At 37.7% G+C, this 19,867-nt stretch overlaps 2 protein-coding genes across 2 annotated transcripts; both read left to right on the top strand.

Moving 5' to 3' along the window:
* The first annotated feature begins 391 nt into the window (after positions 1 to 391).
* On the top strand, positions 392 to 10,289 carry ubald1a (UBA-like domain containing 1a). Its single transcript, XM_079476606.1, has 3 exons — positions 392 to 670; positions 1,195 to 1,254; positions 8,624 to 10,289. Exons 1-3 carry the CDS (start codon positions 563 to 565, stop codon positions 8,915 to 8,917), a joined length of 462 nt encoding a protein of 153 aa, XP_079332732.1. The 5' UTR covers positions 392 to 562; the 3' UTR covers positions 8,918 to 10,289.
* Positions 10,290 to 15,111: 4,822 nt separating this feature from the next.
* LOC306905723 (uncharacterized protein) lies at positions 15,112 to 19,862 on the top strand. Its single transcript, XM_079476561.1, has 7 exons — positions 15,112 to 15,535; positions 16,152 to 16,290; positions 16,572 to 16,721; positions 18,238 to 18,354; positions 18,437 to 18,499; positions 18,732 to 18,882; positions 19,006 to 19,862. The coding sequence occupies exons 2-7, from the start codon at positions 16,164 to 16,166 to the stop codon at positions 19,112 to 19,114; spliced, it is 717 nt and encodes a 238-aa protein (XP_079332687.1). The 5' UTR covers positions 15,112 to 15,535; positions 16,152 to 16,163; the 3' UTR covers positions 19,115 to 19,862.
* The last annotated feature ends 5 nt before the right edge of the window (positions 19,863 to 19,867 follow it).

Here is a 19,867-nt window from a genome sequence, read left to right as displayed (position 1 = left end):
TCCCAGTGATTTAATTGGCGTTGCACGATTTGTTTACCATATTTGGGAAGGCAGCGGCACAGCTCGAATGGGAATTGGACGGGAGAGGCCGTCATTCATAAAATTCTGCCTTCTAGAATTTAACAAACAAAGCGTTGCATGACGGGATATGTAGTTCCGATGTTTAAAGAGCCACTTCAACGCGTACTTATATTAACGTCGTGCAGTTGATATATGCGCGTTTCACATTTAAACTAGGTCATTCCACAATGTACAAACTAAATCGTAAGCGTTCACACCGAGCGCTTTGACTTGGGCATCAAAGTAAAGCGCTGTCATAAGAAACACAACAAACGTGGATTCCAAAGCATACAATTCCCATGACCCATGCGCCGCGCTGATTGGCTTCGGCGCGCTGTCAATCATCTGGCGCTCCTCACACCAGCGCTCATACAGTAAATATTTGTGTTTGCCGGCTGTAATGGTGGACGACCGATAGAGAAAAGCCGAGAGACTACATCTCAAAAATACCATCCCGGGTGAAACGCTATTGCTCGTGGCTCGGAAACAAACAACGGCGAATATGGATGAACTTAAGCACCAAGTTATGATAAACCAGTTCGTCTTGACAGCTGGATGTGCCGCAGACCAGGCGAAACAGCTTTTGCAAGCGGCACATTGGCAGTTTGAGGTAAGGCACACCATGCCTAAACTCGTGCATTGTTTATATAATTCTACACGTACTGTATGTAGCCCGTAGTTGCTATTTACGACTAACTGCGATTTACTACTGATCTTGTACTATTCCTTACCAATTTAAAGACGTGTCTTCGCGTGTTTTATTTGCGTTTGAACGACACTTAATAATGTTAATACCCTAACAAACGAGAAATGCGCATCCGAGTGATAGTCTACTATCCAATTAGAGTTTACTACAGATTAAATACTATAATCCTTCCCCGTGACACACTGTACTAGTTTCGCATGATATTGTGCAATGGAGATGACTGCTGACAGATAACGTTACGATACACGACTGCACACCAGCAAAAATATCTATTTTATCTGCGATCATCCACAAATTACAACCATGCAGATCGCTAAAAACAAGTAAAGCCGTTCAAGTGTCTCAGTCTGGCGTGATGTGAAAAACACGTGTTTGATGTTGTTATTATTATTATAAAGTAATGTTATGTTGTCCTCTCTCACTTACAGACAGCCCTTAGTGCCTTTTTTCAAGAGACCAATATTCCTTACGGTCACCATCATCAAATGGTGAGTACGAAAGCCATCATGTGTATACTTGATTCAAGCATGTTGACAAATATGACTTGTGTAGGTTATGTAAATGTGCGTGTTTGGGTTGATGTCGCGGCTTTGCCTGTTTGGCCGAAACAATAACAATGTAAAGCTGTAGCCATCGCGTCGGCCATGTTGCGGAGAGACGGACGGAGCTTCCAGAAATAAACACAGCGCTGTGTTCACTGTTATTACTGTAGTGTGCCTAGACAGACAGTATTCAGTCTTGCCGCATAAGTTTTCCTAACAACGAACCCAAAAACCTAGTTCTATTTGTTGCAGAAAAAGAAACATTGTATTGTAGTATGTATGCGTTTATTATGTTGAAATGCAGATTGTGGTGGATTTCTGTGGTATCATATGATTTTACATTGTAACATAATGATAATCATGTAATTACACATTCGATGTCTTATTTACACATTAGTCAGAGTTGTGCAATTCTTCAGATAGCAGTTCACTCAATGTTTTTGTCTGTTAGAGGTTTATTTGACGTGAAACGGATTTGGGGAAAGTCACTGAAAGAGATACTGAAAGAGATGTGGTGCTCGTCCCATTGAAAATGTATAGATCGTTGTTTGTGCTGTAGCGTCAAACAAAGCAGTGCAGGTGTGATTTAGTTGCATGGCATACCACGTCGTCTAGATTAGTGTTATAGGTTACAGTCCTTGCAGTTTGCTCAAACTCTTTCCGATGCGGTGGAAGCATCCCTAGGCCAATGGTGTACAAAAACAAATGTGTGTTTTGGTGTTGTTTGTTTCATATTGTCTCCTATTTGGTTGCAGGAATGCATCATTAAGGCTCATGTAATATTTTGGCAGCTTGTCCTCCCTCAAGCGTATCTATGCAATGCTGTTTATTCTGCTTGAAAAATATGGTGGTCATGTGCCATTACCAATAAGTTGCATACAGCAATCATTTGTCAATGGCATGTCGGCAAGGACCAAGACAAAGCAAATAGATGTAAGGTTTGTCTCTGCTGCAATCACACAGTTATTGCTGACCATGTTGGCACATAATTCACACGCTGGGCCGAAGCCATTAAAATGGATATGGGCTATATGAAAAAGAAAGCATTTCATTTTACAATTGGCTTTAAAAAACATGTCTTTATTCATTCTGCATTTTGGTTTTCTTTCTACTATAACTGTTAAAATCATGCATTGTTTATGACTAATATCGAAATTGAACGCAGTCTGCAAATCCAGGCATGCCATGAATGTCATTTATTTACTGTATTGTTTTACAAAAATCATAGACATTAAGAAATATGCGCGATACCCATGTTACGTTTAATAATGGTCTGCTTCATTGTTACGATATTGTTTTTATAACATGCTTTGACAGATATGATGTAAGCTGAATTTAAGTTATTATTTATGGAAGCAATGATGTGTATCCCGAAATCTAATAATGCAAATTATTAGACTTTTAAACTGCTGCCTGCTTGATTTTCAAAGAATATAGATTGAAAAAAGACTTTTGCACAACGTTTGAGAAATGTGCATGTTTTTCAAGGAATTCTGTCGCAGTCAATTCAGCGACGCTTTGACCATGCAGTCACCTCAAAGTAAGCCTCAGTAATGAACCCAGTGATCCGCTTGTTAAAGTACAGTAGTTAATACAGGATTTAACACAGAAGAAAATAAAAGTCTGGTTTCCTGGCATGGGAGCTAAGAGGGAAGGTATGACTTCTGGTAACTTTAACTGTGGTTTGTTCCTGGGTGGGACTTATGAAAAAGTTTGAACTCTCTAAAGCTGACATACAAGTTCAAAAGTTGGTCAGATTGTAATTCTCAGATACACCTCCATTGCCGGCAGCTTTCAGAAAGAGGTGGAAGAATTTGATAGTTTGATTAACACTATGGACCAAGTGTCTTATCTTGATGGCCTTTCTGTCATATATACAAGAGAGCAGGTTTGTTGAGGCTGTGAATTGAGGAAGTGGTACAGTTAGATAGAGTGAAACAACTTCACAGTTAAGAAATACTGTAAAGGGTAACGTACAGCAATATTCTGGGTTATGATGTTAGCAATAAATAAAAAAAAACTGATATTTTTACAATATATAAAATAAAATAAAAATGACAAGCTGTATTTTTTTGGGTGACATAGCTTTTTGGCTTTATGTTAGTTAAAGCTTATTGTCAGTATGGCGTACCAGAGTGTTTTCTCTTGTAAAGCTGTAGTATGCCTTCCTTACACCAAGATCGCTAGAGCCTATTTGAATAACCTCCAAGGCATAAAATGTAGGCTTCTATGAATGTTCTTGGACAGAAATGTCAAAACTCTCCAGGGTTGCTGTTACTTGGACACCCTTCAAAATGCTCTGATTTTACGATCAACACATGTTATCGCTTGTTTAACAAAGGACACTGCAACCAATGGGCCCATCACCTCGTTGATTTAAACATTGATTTAAAATCCAGCCACTATTTTCAGACCATAACGGTTTATTGTTTTCCTCTTAAATCCAGCTGTACTATGTCAACAATCTTGTGTTAATAAGCAAACCTGGAACTGAGAGATCATTTGCTTGCATACGTCCAAACACTTAAACCAAGCACACCAGAAAGGCCCACTTTGTTTCTTGTTGCAGGATAAAAGGTCTTCAGCGTGTGAATACAAATGAGTGCTTTTTTTGTTTAAAACATTACAGCAGCTCCTAAAGGCTTCGTCTGCCTGCTTAGCAACACCTCCCAGCTTCTCTCTCATGATCTCACAGATACACCTCCATCAGATCATTGCAAAATCCTGTTTTTTCATGGAAAGCTATAGCCAACCATCAATTATGTCGTTACAAACCTTGTCATTATATTACGTATACTGTCCGCCAATGTGCTTCTTTCCATGATTCCAGCCCTTAGTCATCCGTTTATGTGTGCGCGTGTAGATGCGAAACAGTGGTTGTGCAAGAACGTGAGTGGAGTGGTCAATTGCGTCATCCGTTCAACCAAAGGGAATTTGAAAACTTTCGTCTTTTCGATGTAACTTGCTGTGGATTAAAGAGCAACATTTTTGTCGAGCAAAAGCCATAAATACCTTCACTGCTTGTTTCTTTTCCTCTGGCTGTTAGAAAAATTGTAAACAGCAGGTTAATGATCTCAAAGATTTTCCTGATGCCCCACAATGCTGATGAAAGTGAGATTGAATTGTAGTTGACCAAGCTTTGATGTGTTTGATTCAGTGTGTTTCTGCCGCATGCTTGTTGGAGATGTTTAAACCACCATCTTTAAATCACAGCGTTGTTGATGCAAAAAGATGTTGTTTGTTTACGTGACCGGAACCTGTCACAGCTGTGTCATTTTTAGGGCCGAGGACGATGTATCACGATTCACACTAATTGTACCTGTCTAAAATCAATTCAGAATCGCAAAGGCTTCGATTCTGTGTTTTGTGCACATCTCTTCCGTGAACTGCGGCTCTTTGATCAGTACTGCTCGAGCTAAAATCCCTATGAGACTGAATCGTTTATAACATGCATTTGAAAAAGCAACACTCGTCAAACATCATCATGATAAATATACTTTATTATCATGAAAAGGTTTGTAGAACAGCGATGATCATGGGCCAGTTGCACAAAGTTACCTTTTTAGAATTAATAAGCCCACCAACCCTCGCTGATCGGATATCAAATATGGCAGCTTAGTGCAACTATTCCATTTGCATTTCCTCAAACTACTTTTGCCTCCGAAATCCCCTATTTACTTACTATATTGTAGGCGAAAAGGAGTCGTGAATAGTATGTCCAAACCTCAGTATGCAAAAATACAGAAGGTGAGAAATACCCAGATGGTCTACTACTGCAGTCGAGATTTGTGAGTGTGGATCGGATTGACACTTCTCTATCCCATGATTCCACAGGATCTTTGCAACAGTAAAATTTCAAAAGTAAATCAAATAAATATTGCGGACAATTTAAGGCGGACGTCCGTTTTTAATGTAATTAATTTAGACTAAATTATGTTTTTATCTACGCTCACGTATAGGTTGTTGTTGATACGTCATAGGTCAAAGAGCATACGGGTCTGTTAAATAAACGTGTGTTGAATCAACAGCAGCTGCTGCACATTCAATCAAATATGTGGTGTCTATTGTTTATTGTCACGTTTTTTAATCTTAGCAGGCATATGTAGTAAATAGGTTTACAAGTGTTTAGTGTTTTTTAAAAGTTTTAAAACAGTAAGGAATTTTTTTTTACATTTGTTTTACTCTTTTGGCATTTTTTAGGGTAGAATGTAACCAACTTTTTACCTCTTAAAATCATGTAGAAATCATTTTAATTAATTTGACAGGTGTGCAGGTTTGTTTTAGCAACGTGGTACTTCCTGTTTCCTTTTCTGCCAGTGTGTCCCACGAAGGACGTCTCGTTTAATTCTAAGTTGAGAATTCTCCGTATACTGCATGTTTTAAAGGGTGAGACCTTCAGAGGACACAAGGATGCAGCCTTACGAAAAGAGACACAGCTAGTATATCCAAAATGTATTCATACTACTCCCACTCCTACTATATAGAACGCACTATTTAACGACCAATAGGTAGGTACTTATTCAAAATCAGTATGTACTGTCACAGTATGCGATTTTGGATGCAGTGCGCATGTGTAAATCGTTCTTCTTCTGTGTCCCATATTTGGAGTTTCAGCGCGAGAGCGCCCTCAGATGTGGTGGCATTTAACCGTAATTCATTGCCAAACTGAGCATAACAATTACATGATATATTGTGCCAGGTCTAGTAATTTGTCTTGTATTGAAACAGACAAACACCTCAAAAGACTCCAAGGACAGACACGTATCAGTTCATCAGTTTTGTATTTTTAGTGTGAAGAAACAACTATGTAAACCATTGTAAGGTTTATTTGTCACGTCCATAAAACATTGTTTCATCCATAACCGTCCATATTTCTCATAAATGTGCCCATGAAAATGTAAATATCACTATTGTATGCTCTGTGAGGAGTAATTTCTTCTCCATTTGTTGGGTATTTTTGCTTCTGGTTTGTGCATTTTAAGTCACAGAAATCCTAAAATAAAGTGTTGTCACGTCCATAACACATAGCATAGCCTAAATTTCGTTTTTTATGTCTGGACTATCAGCAGAGGTTTAGTAAAATCTAAACAGATGGTTCAATATATTGATTATGAATACATTTCACAGATATTTCAAGTTTTTACTAAAACTGTCACATGCATAGTGCTGGAATTGCCCATGACAAAGTGAACTGGACTGATAACTGCAGGCCCTGCTTTGCTATGCCAACTCTGACTTCATTTCTCATCATCAGATCTGTCCTCCCAACCAAAATATTTCCATAGCAACCCAGCTGTCGGCCCGAGCATGTTTGTTACGTACACCACACCTCTTGAAGTGCGTTTTGTTAGTGTTTTTATATTACGAAGGATCTACATCTGCTTTTGGTTCGAGGGCCATGTTAACCTTCTCTTCCACATCTGTTGCAGCTGGTCGGACCCTTTCCTACATTTAGTGGGTCCCTTTAATGGCATTTAAAGAGTGTGTAACAATTTCACAAGCATGTATAAATTCTGAGACTTCCTGATGTGAATTAAAGCCATATAGGGTCACGGAGGTCCATCTTTTGACATCCACAGTGGGGTGGTTGTGGCGGGTTTTAGTGAGATTATCTTACAGACGGGTCAATATAAACTGCAGCCGGCACGAGTCAAGGTTGCTGACAAGATGCGAAGAGCGCAGACGTGACCGCAGCTGTAAGACAATATGGAGATATTTCTCGTACCTGTTCAAGGGCACACCAGGAAATATCACAGCAACACAAACTCTCTGTCTGAGATATATTAAAAGAACCGTTCACCCAAAAATCTTCTGTTCTGGGGCACTTTTGACTACCATTGAAATTTGAAAACTGTGGTGGACAATGGTGGCCAAGAACTGTTTGGTTACAAGCATTCTTCCAAATATTTTTCTCCGGGTTCATCTGAACAACGAAATTTGGAACAAAGAAACTTGAGGGCGAATAAATGATGACAGAAGTTTTATATGTGAGTGAATTGTTCCTTTAAGGGTCTGTCAGACAGGATGAGTTTGTGAAGTTTGTATACAGTGTTTTTAAGCTTCTGTCTACTCAGACTGAAGTATTTGCATTTTGTCTCGCTGTTGTTCAGCGCCCCATCCTATGTCTTAAAGGTTTTGTTTTAAAAGTCTGAAAACAGCTTTGAAAAAGGTTTTTGTATTGCATTCATAATACAATGTAACATAACAAAATTGCATGAAGTTTGACATCGACGGTACTCACAAAAAAACATACATTTCGGTATTATTACTCGTACGCAGAAATTACAAGGTACTGGAATAACACTGTGCTACCGAAATTTCTGAGAGTGACAATTGGAAAATAATTTTAAAATATGTGAATTTGTACAGTTTTTGTCTATTTGCTATATACCTATATCGTAATTAATGATATTAGCTCAAAATTGACTTGAGCTTAATATACACTAAAACATTGATGCTACATGAAAATAAAAGTCATCACAATAATTAGCACCATAGAGTTGTACAAGAACTACAAAAATGTAGAGCGAAACAACAATTTGTTACACTTTGTAATTTAAGCAAAATTTTCTCACATTTCCTGCCGTAAGGATTGGTTGGCCGGCCATGATTAATTTAATCTAATTGGTAATTTAAACTATTTTAGTACCTTTTAAAATAATCGCACAAAAACAGCACATTTTAACAACCTACATTACACACAAGCCATTTGCTGTTATATTTGTGAGTTGCTATTTCAGACTGTAAATGTGCACCAGGAATCTTACGGTGACCTATGAAATAGTGTTTATTTTGATGATGTTGTCCTGCAGCCAAAAACACCGCAGGATGGTGGGGGGGCTCTCACTAGGCCTATTGTGTTCATCCGTTAAAGTGGACAGAGAACAAACAGGTTCAGAGAGGACAATGGGGAGGTCATCGAGGTAATAGAGCAGGCGAATGGGGCACGGAGGAAGACAGAGCGGTTGATGCCAGGCACAGATGAGAAACAGGAAGTAGAACCGTTAGAAGAGCACCAATCGAAACTGAGAAGGAATGCGGAGGAAGGGAGGAAATGTCGGAGCTATCCGCGGGGACAAGCGGAATTCAGTTTTGACACTGTAAATATTTACCATAGGGTTTAAATAGGGATGCCCCGGCATCTTAATTCTTGCCATCATGATCTGACAAAACCTATTTCGGTTGAAATCGTTTGCCATGTAATGTTTTTTTTGTGATTTAAGATGCACAATAAGATCAGTACCATGTTTTAAAGAAATGTGTGCGCTATTAAAGAACTCCTTTGTGATTCTTTTTCTGTCCTCTGCCTTTACAGATGTGTACTCCTGCCAACACACCGGCAACGCCACCGAACTTCCCCGACGCCCTCACCATGTTCTCTCGACTCAAAGCCTCGGAGAGCTTCAACAGCAGTCCCAGCATGGCCACCTCACCCCCTCCACCTCCGGTCAGCTGGGGCATGACCCCACCTGTGCCCAACCAGCAGGGCTTATGGACTCAGGGGCCTTCCCACCAACAAGCCCACCCTCCCCCAGGCTGGCCCTCAGCTGTCAATCAGCAAGCAGCAACCGAACAGAAGGCCAGCGTCGCCATGGAGGCCGAAAGATGAGGGCCAGGACTACACAGCCCCTTTCCCACACTGGGAGGAGAGTTTAGAGAGGGTCGGTGAGGGTCAGGAGCACTCATTTTTCTCTCTCACTCACCAAACACGGAGGGGGGAGAGAGCTACACCAAGAATAACCAAGCAACATGGACATTTTCAGAAGAGGATAGAAAGCCACCACAAAGATTACTAGAATGGAAACATACGCACGTCGTATTACTAAGAAGGAGAGTAACTGAAATATACTGAAAGTTTTGTTTTCTATTATAAAAAAATAGTTTAACGTATGTGGGACTATGATCATGGATTATTTCTGCTATTCTCTGACTGATGGACGTCAAGCACCCAAGGCAGCAATTTTTCTCACCGTTACTTTTTATTCTTTCATCTGGTGTTCTTTCTTTATGCAAGACCTGTCATTCATTATGAGAGTTGACGTTGCATGTGGATTTGCGATCTCTTTACGGTTAGTAACTAAATAGTATTCATCATCATCACAAGCATTGACACGTACGGTGTGTGACGCTTACGCACACTGAAAGTCTGAGGAACTTGGATAATGGGACTTTTCGTACCTCACTGGTCACATGACTCCACTCAACCAATCAGGGAATCTCATTAGGATAGTTTTCAAATTGGATTTGACATACCCGCTTTGCGTTATCCGTTACGCAGTTACTCGCTGTTTTTAAAGATAATAAGGTTTGGCCTGAAAACTAATTCTGTTTTCTGGATTGAAATAAAAATTGGGATATTTTATAATGTTGAAAGTTTTATTTAAATGTTTTGGGGAGGGGCATGGGGGATAGAAGCTGGTTAGCTGTATAGGGTTGTTTAATCAAATGCTAAAAGTTACATTAAACCAGACTACTGTACATGTTTGTAAGCAGACTTGCCACTTTGCATGATGTATTCTTATGTATATCATATTTTGTAGTTTCTTGCTTTTGGGGGGAAATTCTACATGAACAGTTTTTGGGAATTCTGTCTCATTATCAGTTATGGGCGATCTTTTAATTCAGGGCAAGCCCTGCATCTGCTTTACTATTGCCATTTATTTAAAAAGGATAGATTAAAAATCGATATTTTATGTCAAATTAATTTTCTTTTCAGATGAAAGAAGCAATGCTATCAGTAACCTTAAAATTATTTTTTTATTTTTGGTTTACACAAATTTCTGATGAAACTTGTCTCTTGGGGTCACATGTTCCCTAATGGTTTTCCATGTATGTTTTCCCTTGTTTGACTGTATTGATACCATTCCCACAATATTTGTGGACTACCTGATAATTAACTTATCATTGTTTGTGTTCCTAAATAAATATTGTATGTCCTATGACATGAACAGATTGTTCTCTTCATGCCTGTTCTGAAAATACATTGTACTGGTTTGTGTAAAAGAAAGTTTATTCACATTTAAAAAAATAATGTAACAATTATTTAAAGGTTTATTACAACCCCCACCTGTATGTGACACTTTCTTTTGAGATATGTCTCATTGGTTTTGTGTCATACAATGGACGTAAATGGAGGCCAATGTTGTTTGGTTACCAACATTCTTCAAAATATATTCTTTTGTATTTTGCAGTAGAAAGAAAGTCATAGAAATTTGGAATGCAATGAGGGTCAGTGATTAATAAAATAACTACTACACAACTATCCCTTTGAGAAAGTGGAATTAAACATGTTAAAAAATTTATGATTTTAAGACAGTTAAGAGAGATTTTTTTTCTTAGACACGATAATATTTTAAATATTCAGAAATTTACATTTATTTGCATTTTTATCCAAAGCGACTTACATTTCATTGTCCTATACATTTGATTCTAAGTATGTGCAATCCCCTGGGATCAAACCCACGACGGCATTGTTAGCGCCATGCTCTTACCACCGAGCTACAGGAAAGCTGAAATACCTTTATATATAATAACCGTAACCGCTTTATACTACAAGTGACTTCTTCTCTGAACTTAACTGTTCAGATATAAACATACACAGCAATATTTTTAGAGAGAATTTTGCCCCGTCCACTCATAGTCACTTCACTGGGGATGTGGGGAGGTCAGAGGTCTTCACCTCCAAATCAACAACACAACCGAGAGAGAGAGAGAGAGAGAGAGAGGAAAAGAGCTTGTTAAACCCTAATCACAGTCTTCCTCTCTCTTCGTCCCTCCCTCTCCGTCATTTCACTATTGTTTGCGTGTTCTTAGCTCTGTGTGTTTATGTATTTTCAGGGTGTGACTTGGATACCAAAATGAGGCCAAGTAGACAGAAATTAGCTCGCTTTGTGTGCAAGGTGAACCTTGGCCTGGCTTCTTATGCAGTAATGTTCTTTCACGCAGACACACGCTGTTGTTTGCCTTCGATTGACCCTGAGGATCCAAAATTAACTTAGCGAACAAATCTACCAATTGTGAGTGCATTGGGAACATATATTTAACTGTTTCTTACTACCATGAACCTATGTTTGGCATCTAAAAAAACCTGATTTTACATTTTCCAGTTGGGTGTTGTTTTGTGTGACGTGTTTTGTTTGGTGGGTTTGAATCACTCTTGTTTCTTACATCAGTCAGACTCATTCATAAAAAGAATTTATACAATTTGATGATAACATGCATTCCTTTATGCAGTTAGTAGCCAACTGGCAATTAACTCCATATTTATCTGTTAAAAGCCACAATTTATGTGCATTGGCACTTTGCGACTAGAATAAAAAAAAAACTTCCATCACGTTAGCTGTCTCATTTCTGACCTCAGTATCAGTAAACATTGCATAGTACACTTTGCATGCCCTTCATTCTGTTCCCGTTTTATCACTGGCACAGCTCGAAGTTCAGGGCACAATGTTCTGCATGGCAGGGGAGAAGGACAGCGCAGATGTCTTCCTGCTAAGTGCAAACTCGTGCTGCATTTTGAAAAGGAGTTTGCGACAAGGTTTCAGATGATGTAGGAAAAGGCTGCAGGGGCTTAATGAATCAAGGTTTGATATCCGATGACGCACACTGCCACTCCAGAACTACAGCAGCCAGAAGTCTATCAGGACATGTCCGGCACCATATGGCCTAGAATAAAGAATTAGACGTGAGTCAGCAGAAATCGAGAATGAGCGAGAGATCTGATTGCTTCATTAACGCTATAACACAGATTGATGAATGAAGATCTGCTTCAGGTAACCAGACACGGTCAGATGAAGCCCTTGTCAGGCAAAATAAAAATCCTGTCATCATTTATTCTCTTACATGTTGTTCAAAACCTGTGTAGGACTCATTTTTGTGGAACACAGAAGAAGATATTTTGAGAAATAGTTTTGTGCCCACAATGGAAGTTAATGAAAGTTCATTTTTCAAAATACCTTATTTTTTCTGCTATAGAATGTCACATAGGTTTGGAGTAAGTTGGGATAAGAAAATGATTAAATAATTATTTTAGTTTTGCATGGTGATGTACAGTTGTAGGCTATGATAAGACAACCTCTTTCTTGATGTTCATTATCATCATTACTAAGGTTTGCAAATGTGCAATTTTTATCAAAAAAAGATAAAAATCACTTTATTTTAAACATATTTACCGTACACTCGGGACCGTCTCCAAAGCAAAAATCGCTACACATTAATATACATGTTTCTAACTTCAATATCATTCTCAAAAGGAATGATTTACTCACAAAACCAGCTGTACAGTGTTCCTGTGGAGCTGCAATCCACTGAATTTTATTTGCCCATGATAATATGTCATTTTTGTGTCATCACATTTTGAGAATTATTGATGTGATGTCATATGCTAAGCTTTCTTGAGTAAACTATATTTATCATGTAAAGCTACGCGTTACTTTGTAATACATTTGTTATTTAATTTAAAGCTAAATTGTTCTGTCAGTTTAATGTTTTTGTCTTTCAGTATTTATTTATTTAACCGTGTTAATTGCTTATTTTTAATGCTTAAAATTTAATGTTATGTTTATCTAAATGGAACTATGACAAGGGCCCCCACAAGGTTTGCTTAGGGCCCCAGACGTGTAGGATCGGCCCTGTCTTTACCCTGTAAAAGAAGATCTGATTTGTCCGCTCTTCTCCTCCCCCCCGTGCCCACATATGCATTCATTCCCCTCCTCAGCTCTCAGTGTCTGTACGGACTTGCAGGGGATTAAAGCTACGTCACAGACAAATGAGCACAGCTGCCACCCCCCGCGCGCGCACACACACACACACACACACACACAGACAGACTCGCAGCATTATCTGCGGAGATTCCCCACTCCCTACAAGCCACAAAGTCTGATCAACTGTCCTCCAACACGCCGCTTTAATAATCAAATACACATTTGCATATTGAGGATCAACGGTCCTTCACATTTTCTTTGTCACACTATCTGACATAGAAAAGTCTTTTCAAAATATTCACAGACTTGATAAAACAGAACAGTATCACATAGTTCATCAGTCCCATTTGAATGTGTGATGATTAAGCCATGAGTCATTGTTGTTCTAGCAACTGACGGTTGTTTAATCAATGATTCATGTTTCCGCAGACAGGATAAAAACTGCAGCAACTTTGAGCAGTGAAACAATTTGTGCAGACAGTGATTGGATAACACGCTTTATTCTGCATTCCTTTTCAGTCCGTACCCTCCCTTTATCAGAGTTCCTGTTTAGGCTCCTCCCCTGGTGATGTCATCATCCAAGATCACGCTTGGCAGTAGAGACTTCATATGAGATATAGTGCGATTTTACAGATTAGAGAAAGAAAGGATGAGAGAGAACATGGAGAAGTGGAGGTGGGGTTTTGTAAGACGGTGTACAAACGGAGAGAGGGTGCAGCAACCCAGCTCTCATGTCGCAGTCTGTCATTATTAACTCGTAACTCACACCTTAACTTCAGCTGTTTCCACTTTAGCAGGAAGTGGCTGTCAGTATTTTTACAATCATAGAAACGGTACCACACGCATATAGACCTCTTAAAGATGTAAACACTGATGCAGAAGCACTTAGGGTTTCATTATCATTTGAAAGTGTAATTCAATATTAGAGATATTATTTAACACTTCTGGTTAAAAAAAATATGTGATCAGTGTTAAAAAACTGAAAGAAGAAGTTCTTCTGGACCAGCATTGTTTACGCCAGGGGTCTCCAACCTTTTTGTAAGCGAGGGCTACCAAAATATCGAAAATTCTCTATAGGGATACTTGTTGGTACGATACATTCAAACTTTAAACATGTGGTGCCTTATTATATTTTCTTTCAGATATTAAAGCTTATAACACTTGCTAATAATAACCTTTCATGACGATGTAGCACTTGGCTGATCGGTATAGTCACAGATTTTTCAGCTGTCTTGAGCATTATTGGTGAGCCCTGTATTTAGCAGGCACCTTACAGAGTTCATGCGGGCTGCCAGGTGCCCACGGGCACAACATTGGAGACCAATGGTTTACGCCTTCCAAAGTGGTCTGAAATATTCCAGGCTGTGAGGCAAACCAAATGCAACTGGCTTTTTAAAAGAGGGAGGAGCCAACCCATATGCTATAGCTCCATCCCATTTTCTTGTTTCAGTGGAAATTTGCACATTTCAGTGGGTCTTCAAGTGTTTTTTTTAAGTGTGTATTCTCAACAAATTCAGTGACATCTGAAAGGTTAGTTTATAAGTGTAAAATTGAACCAAACTTCATCAATTACTTAATCAATCTAAACAATATTTATAAAAAATAAGTACACACACAAAATATAATTCAACTTCAATTCTTCCTTAAATGTAACCATTTAATAGTAATTCTCAATTCAGTTATGAATGGCTTACCACCTTGGTAGACTGAAGAATTCACACACTGCGCATTGTGATACTGTCCAGTTGTCCAGAGCTCTTCAGAACACTCGGATGTTATTGTGTGTGAAAGCCTGATCTCTAGAGGTGAAGGACAGAGGAGGGAACAGAAAGTGTTAAGAAAAGTGCTAAAAAAACTGACATGTAAAAATGCATTTAAATATGATATTAATTCCAAATGATGTGATATTCAAAATTAAAGACTGCAATTTTAAACCACACAAATGTTACAACTAATCTTGCTTATTTTTAAATAGTTTAAGCTTTATTTGTAATCATGTATCCAAATGTATATTATATATATCATATATTTTAAATAAACAGAAACTATGCCCCCCCACACACACACACACACATACACACACACTCCAACCCACATACACAGAATTAGAAGGAGCCAGTAAGAATGACGGTCAGCAATTCAACCTTTACTGGAAATTTGATTATGAAAATACATTCAAACCACGATGGAAATCATGCATTGCCTTGTTCAGTTGCCACAAGGGCAACGTAGAAAGATCAATGCACTGAAGGATTTCTTTTTACTGGGGAGCCAGGACCTTGTTTTTTAAATTTAAAAACATTCGATTTATTTTTATTTTTGACACCAAAATGGGGACGATGCCATAAGATCCAAGCCAAGAGATCATGGGAATTTTAGGACAGCACAGAGGAAAAATATTTCCCCTTAAGGAGAACTGCTGAAGTACTACGAGAGGAAAATAATTGCAGCAAACTGATCAGTGTTCTACAGCACTGAAACTGGACAGTTTCTAACCGTGAACAAGAGACAGCAAGTGCCTATAGGTAATGTGACATCTAATGTGAATCAAGAAGTGGTTATTGACAAATACGATAATATAAGCATTTTTTTTATGATAAACAGACATGGCTAAATGTTCATTACACCTGATAACACTTTAAAAAAATGCTCTGCTAGTTTAGATGATTGTGTGATTTATGCTATAACTATAAATATATTATGTATATTCTTATTGTTTATATACGAAGGATGCACGTTTTAGTCGTTTTAAGAAAACAATTACAACACAACATTTTAGAAAATATATTTACATTTCCAAAGATAAAATAACAAAAACATTTACCACTGGTTAAATGTTTATCAGCAATATCATTGGCAAATGTTATTAAGATTAGTCGAGGATCAATAACATACAAATGACAACAGCTTTGATGTAGTGATCAGTCAAATTAAAACATAAGGTGTTCAAACATTTTTTGAAGAAATTTTTGAAACTACCCAGCATCCCTGACTGAGTAATATAATGTTAACAGGATGCATATATGTTTAGAAAAATAAACAGGATATAGTTGGCTATTCAAAAGTCAAATAACAGTTGGGCTTTTAGTTCTTACTCATTATTTACATATTAGGTTGTAAAATATGTAATTTGGTTTTTAGGGCAGCAGTACAATGAACCCTGTGCAACCACAGTCCTCTCAACAGGATGAGCTTTACAACATCCTATTCAGAAGACAACAACTCCAAAACCGACTCCAGTTTCTAAAGGAAATCCAGAAGAAGAACAACAGAAAAGATGGTAAAAATGCTTACGTGGGTTATATGGTGAACTACACGTTTAGAAAATATCTCGCTTTACACAATGGGCACACTGCCGGAGGCATTCGAAACTGTTAGACATTAAAATATGATTGTTGCAAATGCAAACAATGATTGGAAGAACAATCACGCTCTTTCTCTTCATACTAAAGAAGTTGTTTCTGCTTTGCCGGGCAATTGGCCCTTGGCAGTGCATTATTAATTTGACTAGTTAGAGAAAACAATCATTTGGCTGTTCATTTACATAGTTTGTATTCTTAGGTTCCCAAGCAAGCGAAGAGGGCCCGTCAGAGGTGGAAAGAATAGAGGAGGAGTTGACGAACCTGGAGAAGAAAGAAAAGGAGCTTCTTAAAAATAAAAAGACTCAGGCAGTGCCTGCCAATGTGCCCACCAAAACAGTACAACCCACAGGTAAAAACATCTAAAAAAGACAATTAATATACTACACACAGACCAGAGATAGCCCGCTGTTACCACTACACATGCTCATATTCCTTTAACTACATACTGTGTACTGTATGTGTAATACAATACATAATACAAGTGGTAGTAGTTGACAAATATACTGTACATGTGTCCTATGGTGTGACATTGGAGAAAGGAAACTGTTAATAATATTTTATTTTATATTAGTAATATTAGTAAAATATGAAGAAATCTCCATTTAAAAAACATATTTTCTTTATTATGTTATCATGTCTTAATTGTGTTTTATTGTGTTAGTTAGCCGTATTTGTTTAGTTATTGTGGCTTAAATAAAAAAAAACATGTTTGATAGTCATTGGAAATCACAACAAAAGAACATCATCATTTTAAAGTTATCTCATTTTGGAACCAAACTCTTCATATATTTATGTAAGTAAAATGAGAAATTTATAATATAAAACAGCATAAAAGAAATGTCTCAAGTATTGTTCTTTTTTTTTGCTGTCACACCATAGGACACGTTTATTTGTCAACCGCCCAAATATACATATAGTTCACAAGTAAACCTCCTGACAAAGACACAAAAATATGCAATATGTATGTTTAGACTTTATTAAATCTTTTCACATTTTTAATTATTTAAACTTTTCAAAACTATGGAATAGCACAAATATAACTATTGGAACGATATTGTGGGAAATCCCAAATAAATAAAACAGTTTATTTTAGGATCTTAAGTGTTGTCATCCTTTGCCTCACCCTTTGAATTTGCAAAGATACTGGCTTTTGTAACAATGAGAATACAACCAGCTTCTTGAGGGGCTTTTTAAACACCGAGATGCTTTCTACTGTATTTTTTCTGGGCTCTTGTTGGTTGCTTTTCCTTTATTATTCGGTCCAAGTAATCAACATTAATATGTTGACACAGTTTTTTTCAACATAACTCTTTTCAAACATTCAGATTTACAGAAGTTTAAGATTAACAGCGTTTACTCAAAGTTTTGTTACCTTTCGTCATCTAGATAAGTGGTTCTCAACTGGAGGACACAGCTGACTTCCAAGGGGGCCTCAGGATGAATAATAATTTAAAATGAGATGAAATGAGTATTTAAATACATTTTAAAACAATTAAAAATTTATATTTAAAAAACAGTTTTTCCACTTAATATCCAGCTCTGAAATATTTTATTGGGTAGAAATGTTTAGTTTTTGTGAGTAGCAGGGGGTCTTTGAATATTGTTGAATACAGTGGAGTCAAAAAGGTTTGAACCCCTGATCTAAAGAACCCCTTTCCACAAAATAATCTTTTGTGAAACAGAAAGGTTCCTTATGGAACATATGGTTCTTCTACGGCATTGTGAGGCAGTGTATGACTTCAGATCAAAGGTTAAGATAAAGAAAACATTTCAGTCAATTGACCCACGTTTCTAAATAAAAATATGTCTTTGTATAGGCTATCTGGTTTAACATATTTTATTGTAACATTAACCTTTGTGTCCAGAGCCTGGCAATGACGGGCAAACAGATGAAAAAGCTTCAATGAATGCATTCTACGTTCTCCCGTTTTCTCCTACTGAAACAATTTCTACCTATATTCTTGTGGAAGAGGAAGAACAAGGTAAATGTAATGTTATGCAACATTATACATAAACAGCAAATCTCTGTGACCAAGCTAGTCTTCTACTTGACCCATTTTACAGAGCCCACAGAGAAACCTAAACCTCCAGAACCTGTCAAAGAACAGCCAAAAAGTCCAGAGTCAGGTACATTTACATTTCACATTTATGCATTTGGCAGACGATTCTATCCAAAGGGACTTACATTGCATTATCCTATAAATTTGTTTCTAAGTATGTGCAATCCCCTGGGATCGAACCCGCGTTGTTAACGCCATGCTCTTACAACTGAGCTACAGGAAAGCTAAACACTATAAAGCAAAACATTGCACTCTGTTTAGTAAGTAAACAGTTACTAAGTAGTGTTTCACCTTCACAGAGACCCCCGAGAAGACCATAGATGTTGATGATCTGGGCATGGGCCCTGCAACAGTGAAGTGCCCCTCCTGCCAAAAAATTGGCATCACTGAGATTCACTACACACTGGGCAGCAATGCTTTCCTGTTTTGCTGCCTTATATCTGTGGTTGGGTAAGTAGCAAAACAATTACAATCTCTGTTTAAGCATCTGCCAACTTATAAAACGTGTGATATCTATTGCATTAACATGAATTGTTGGAAAATATTTACATTCTCATTGTGCTGCTCCTGTAGGTGTGTAGCTGGATGCTGCCTGGTCCCATTTTGCATGAAACGCTTTAAAGATGTTAGTCACAGGTGCACGTCCTGCCACAAGAAAATCTGTGATGTAGGTAGATTTTGAGGCACAGACGGTGTCATTTGGTTCCTGGTCTGTGACGGTAAGACTGAAGATCCCCCAGAAAAGACTGGAACAGGATTGGACGGGACCATTCGGTAAAAACAAATGGAACTGTACTCGGGTTCAGCAATTGATATTTAATCAATTAAGATTTCTATGGTACAGATCGTTAGAGGGTCCAACGCTCACCAAGCAAAATTCTATTTCAAAGTTAAAAGTTGTGAGTAAAAGGACTTGAATGGTAACTTTATAAAGAACTACAATAGTTTAAATTGAGGTTTAAAGCTTGTTCTATTGGATTGGTGAAGTGGCCTCCCAAAAATGCTGATATTCAGTTTGTCAGCACAAGGATACTTTTCACTGTTTGCATCTCTCGAATGACTGATGCGGAGCTTTAAAGCTCACATTCAATGCGTCACTTTATTTTTCACTTGTATTTTTGTTATATGAAAGAAATATATGTATGCATATATATGAAAGTTAAATATGTAAACCAGAGAAAATATTTTACGCACCAAAAAAATCTTTCTAGAATCCATAGAAAATTTCCAAAGGATTCCATGGTGAATACAAACTGGAAAAAACAACCCTATAGGACTTTTAATCATTATTTTATATTATTTGATATATATTATAAATCTTGAAAGTCATCAAGACCCCAGGTGCAACTTACATGATTTTGCGTTAAGTTTCCACTCTTACTGTACTGTATGTTCAAAGGTCTCTTTACACAAATAAAGTAATAACACAGACATG

This window comes from Barbatula barbatula, assembly GCF_947034865.1.
Source record: "Barbatula barbatula genome assembly, chromosome: 16".
In the NCBI taxonomy this organism is placed as follows: domain Eukaryota; kingdom Metazoa; phylum Chordata; class Actinopteri; order Cypriniformes; family Nemacheilidae; genus Barbatula; species Barbatula barbatula.
Note: the sequence above shows the minus strand (reverse complement) of the source record. Positions and strands in the feature narration are given on the sequence as shown.

Bases quoted from the DNA above. Each gene is read 5' to 3' on its own strand.
- ubald1a (XM_079476606.1), top strand. From the start codon at position 563: ATGGATGAACTTAAGCACCAAGTTATGATAAACCAGTTCGTCTTGACA. The intron at 671-1,194 runs GTAAGGCACACC...TCTCACTTACAG, and splicing joins CGGCACATTGGCAGTTTGAG to ACAGCCCTTAGTGCCTTTTT. The intron at 1,255-8,623 runs GTGAGTACGAAA...CTGCCTTTACAG, and splicing joins ACGGTCACCATCATCAAATG to ATGTGTACTCCTGCCAACAC.
- LOC306905723 (XM_079476561.1), top strand. From the start codon at position 16,164: ATGAACCCTGTGCAACCACAGTCCTCTCAACAGGATGAGCTTTACAAC. The intron at 18,355-18,436 runs GTAAATGTAATG...CCCATTTTACAG, and splicing joins TGTGGAAGAGGAAGAACAAG to AGCCCACAGAGAAACCTAAA. The intron at 18,500-18,731 runs GTACATTTACAT...TCACCTTCACAG, and splicing joins GCCAAAAAGTCCAGAGTCAG to AGACCCCCGAGAAGACCATA.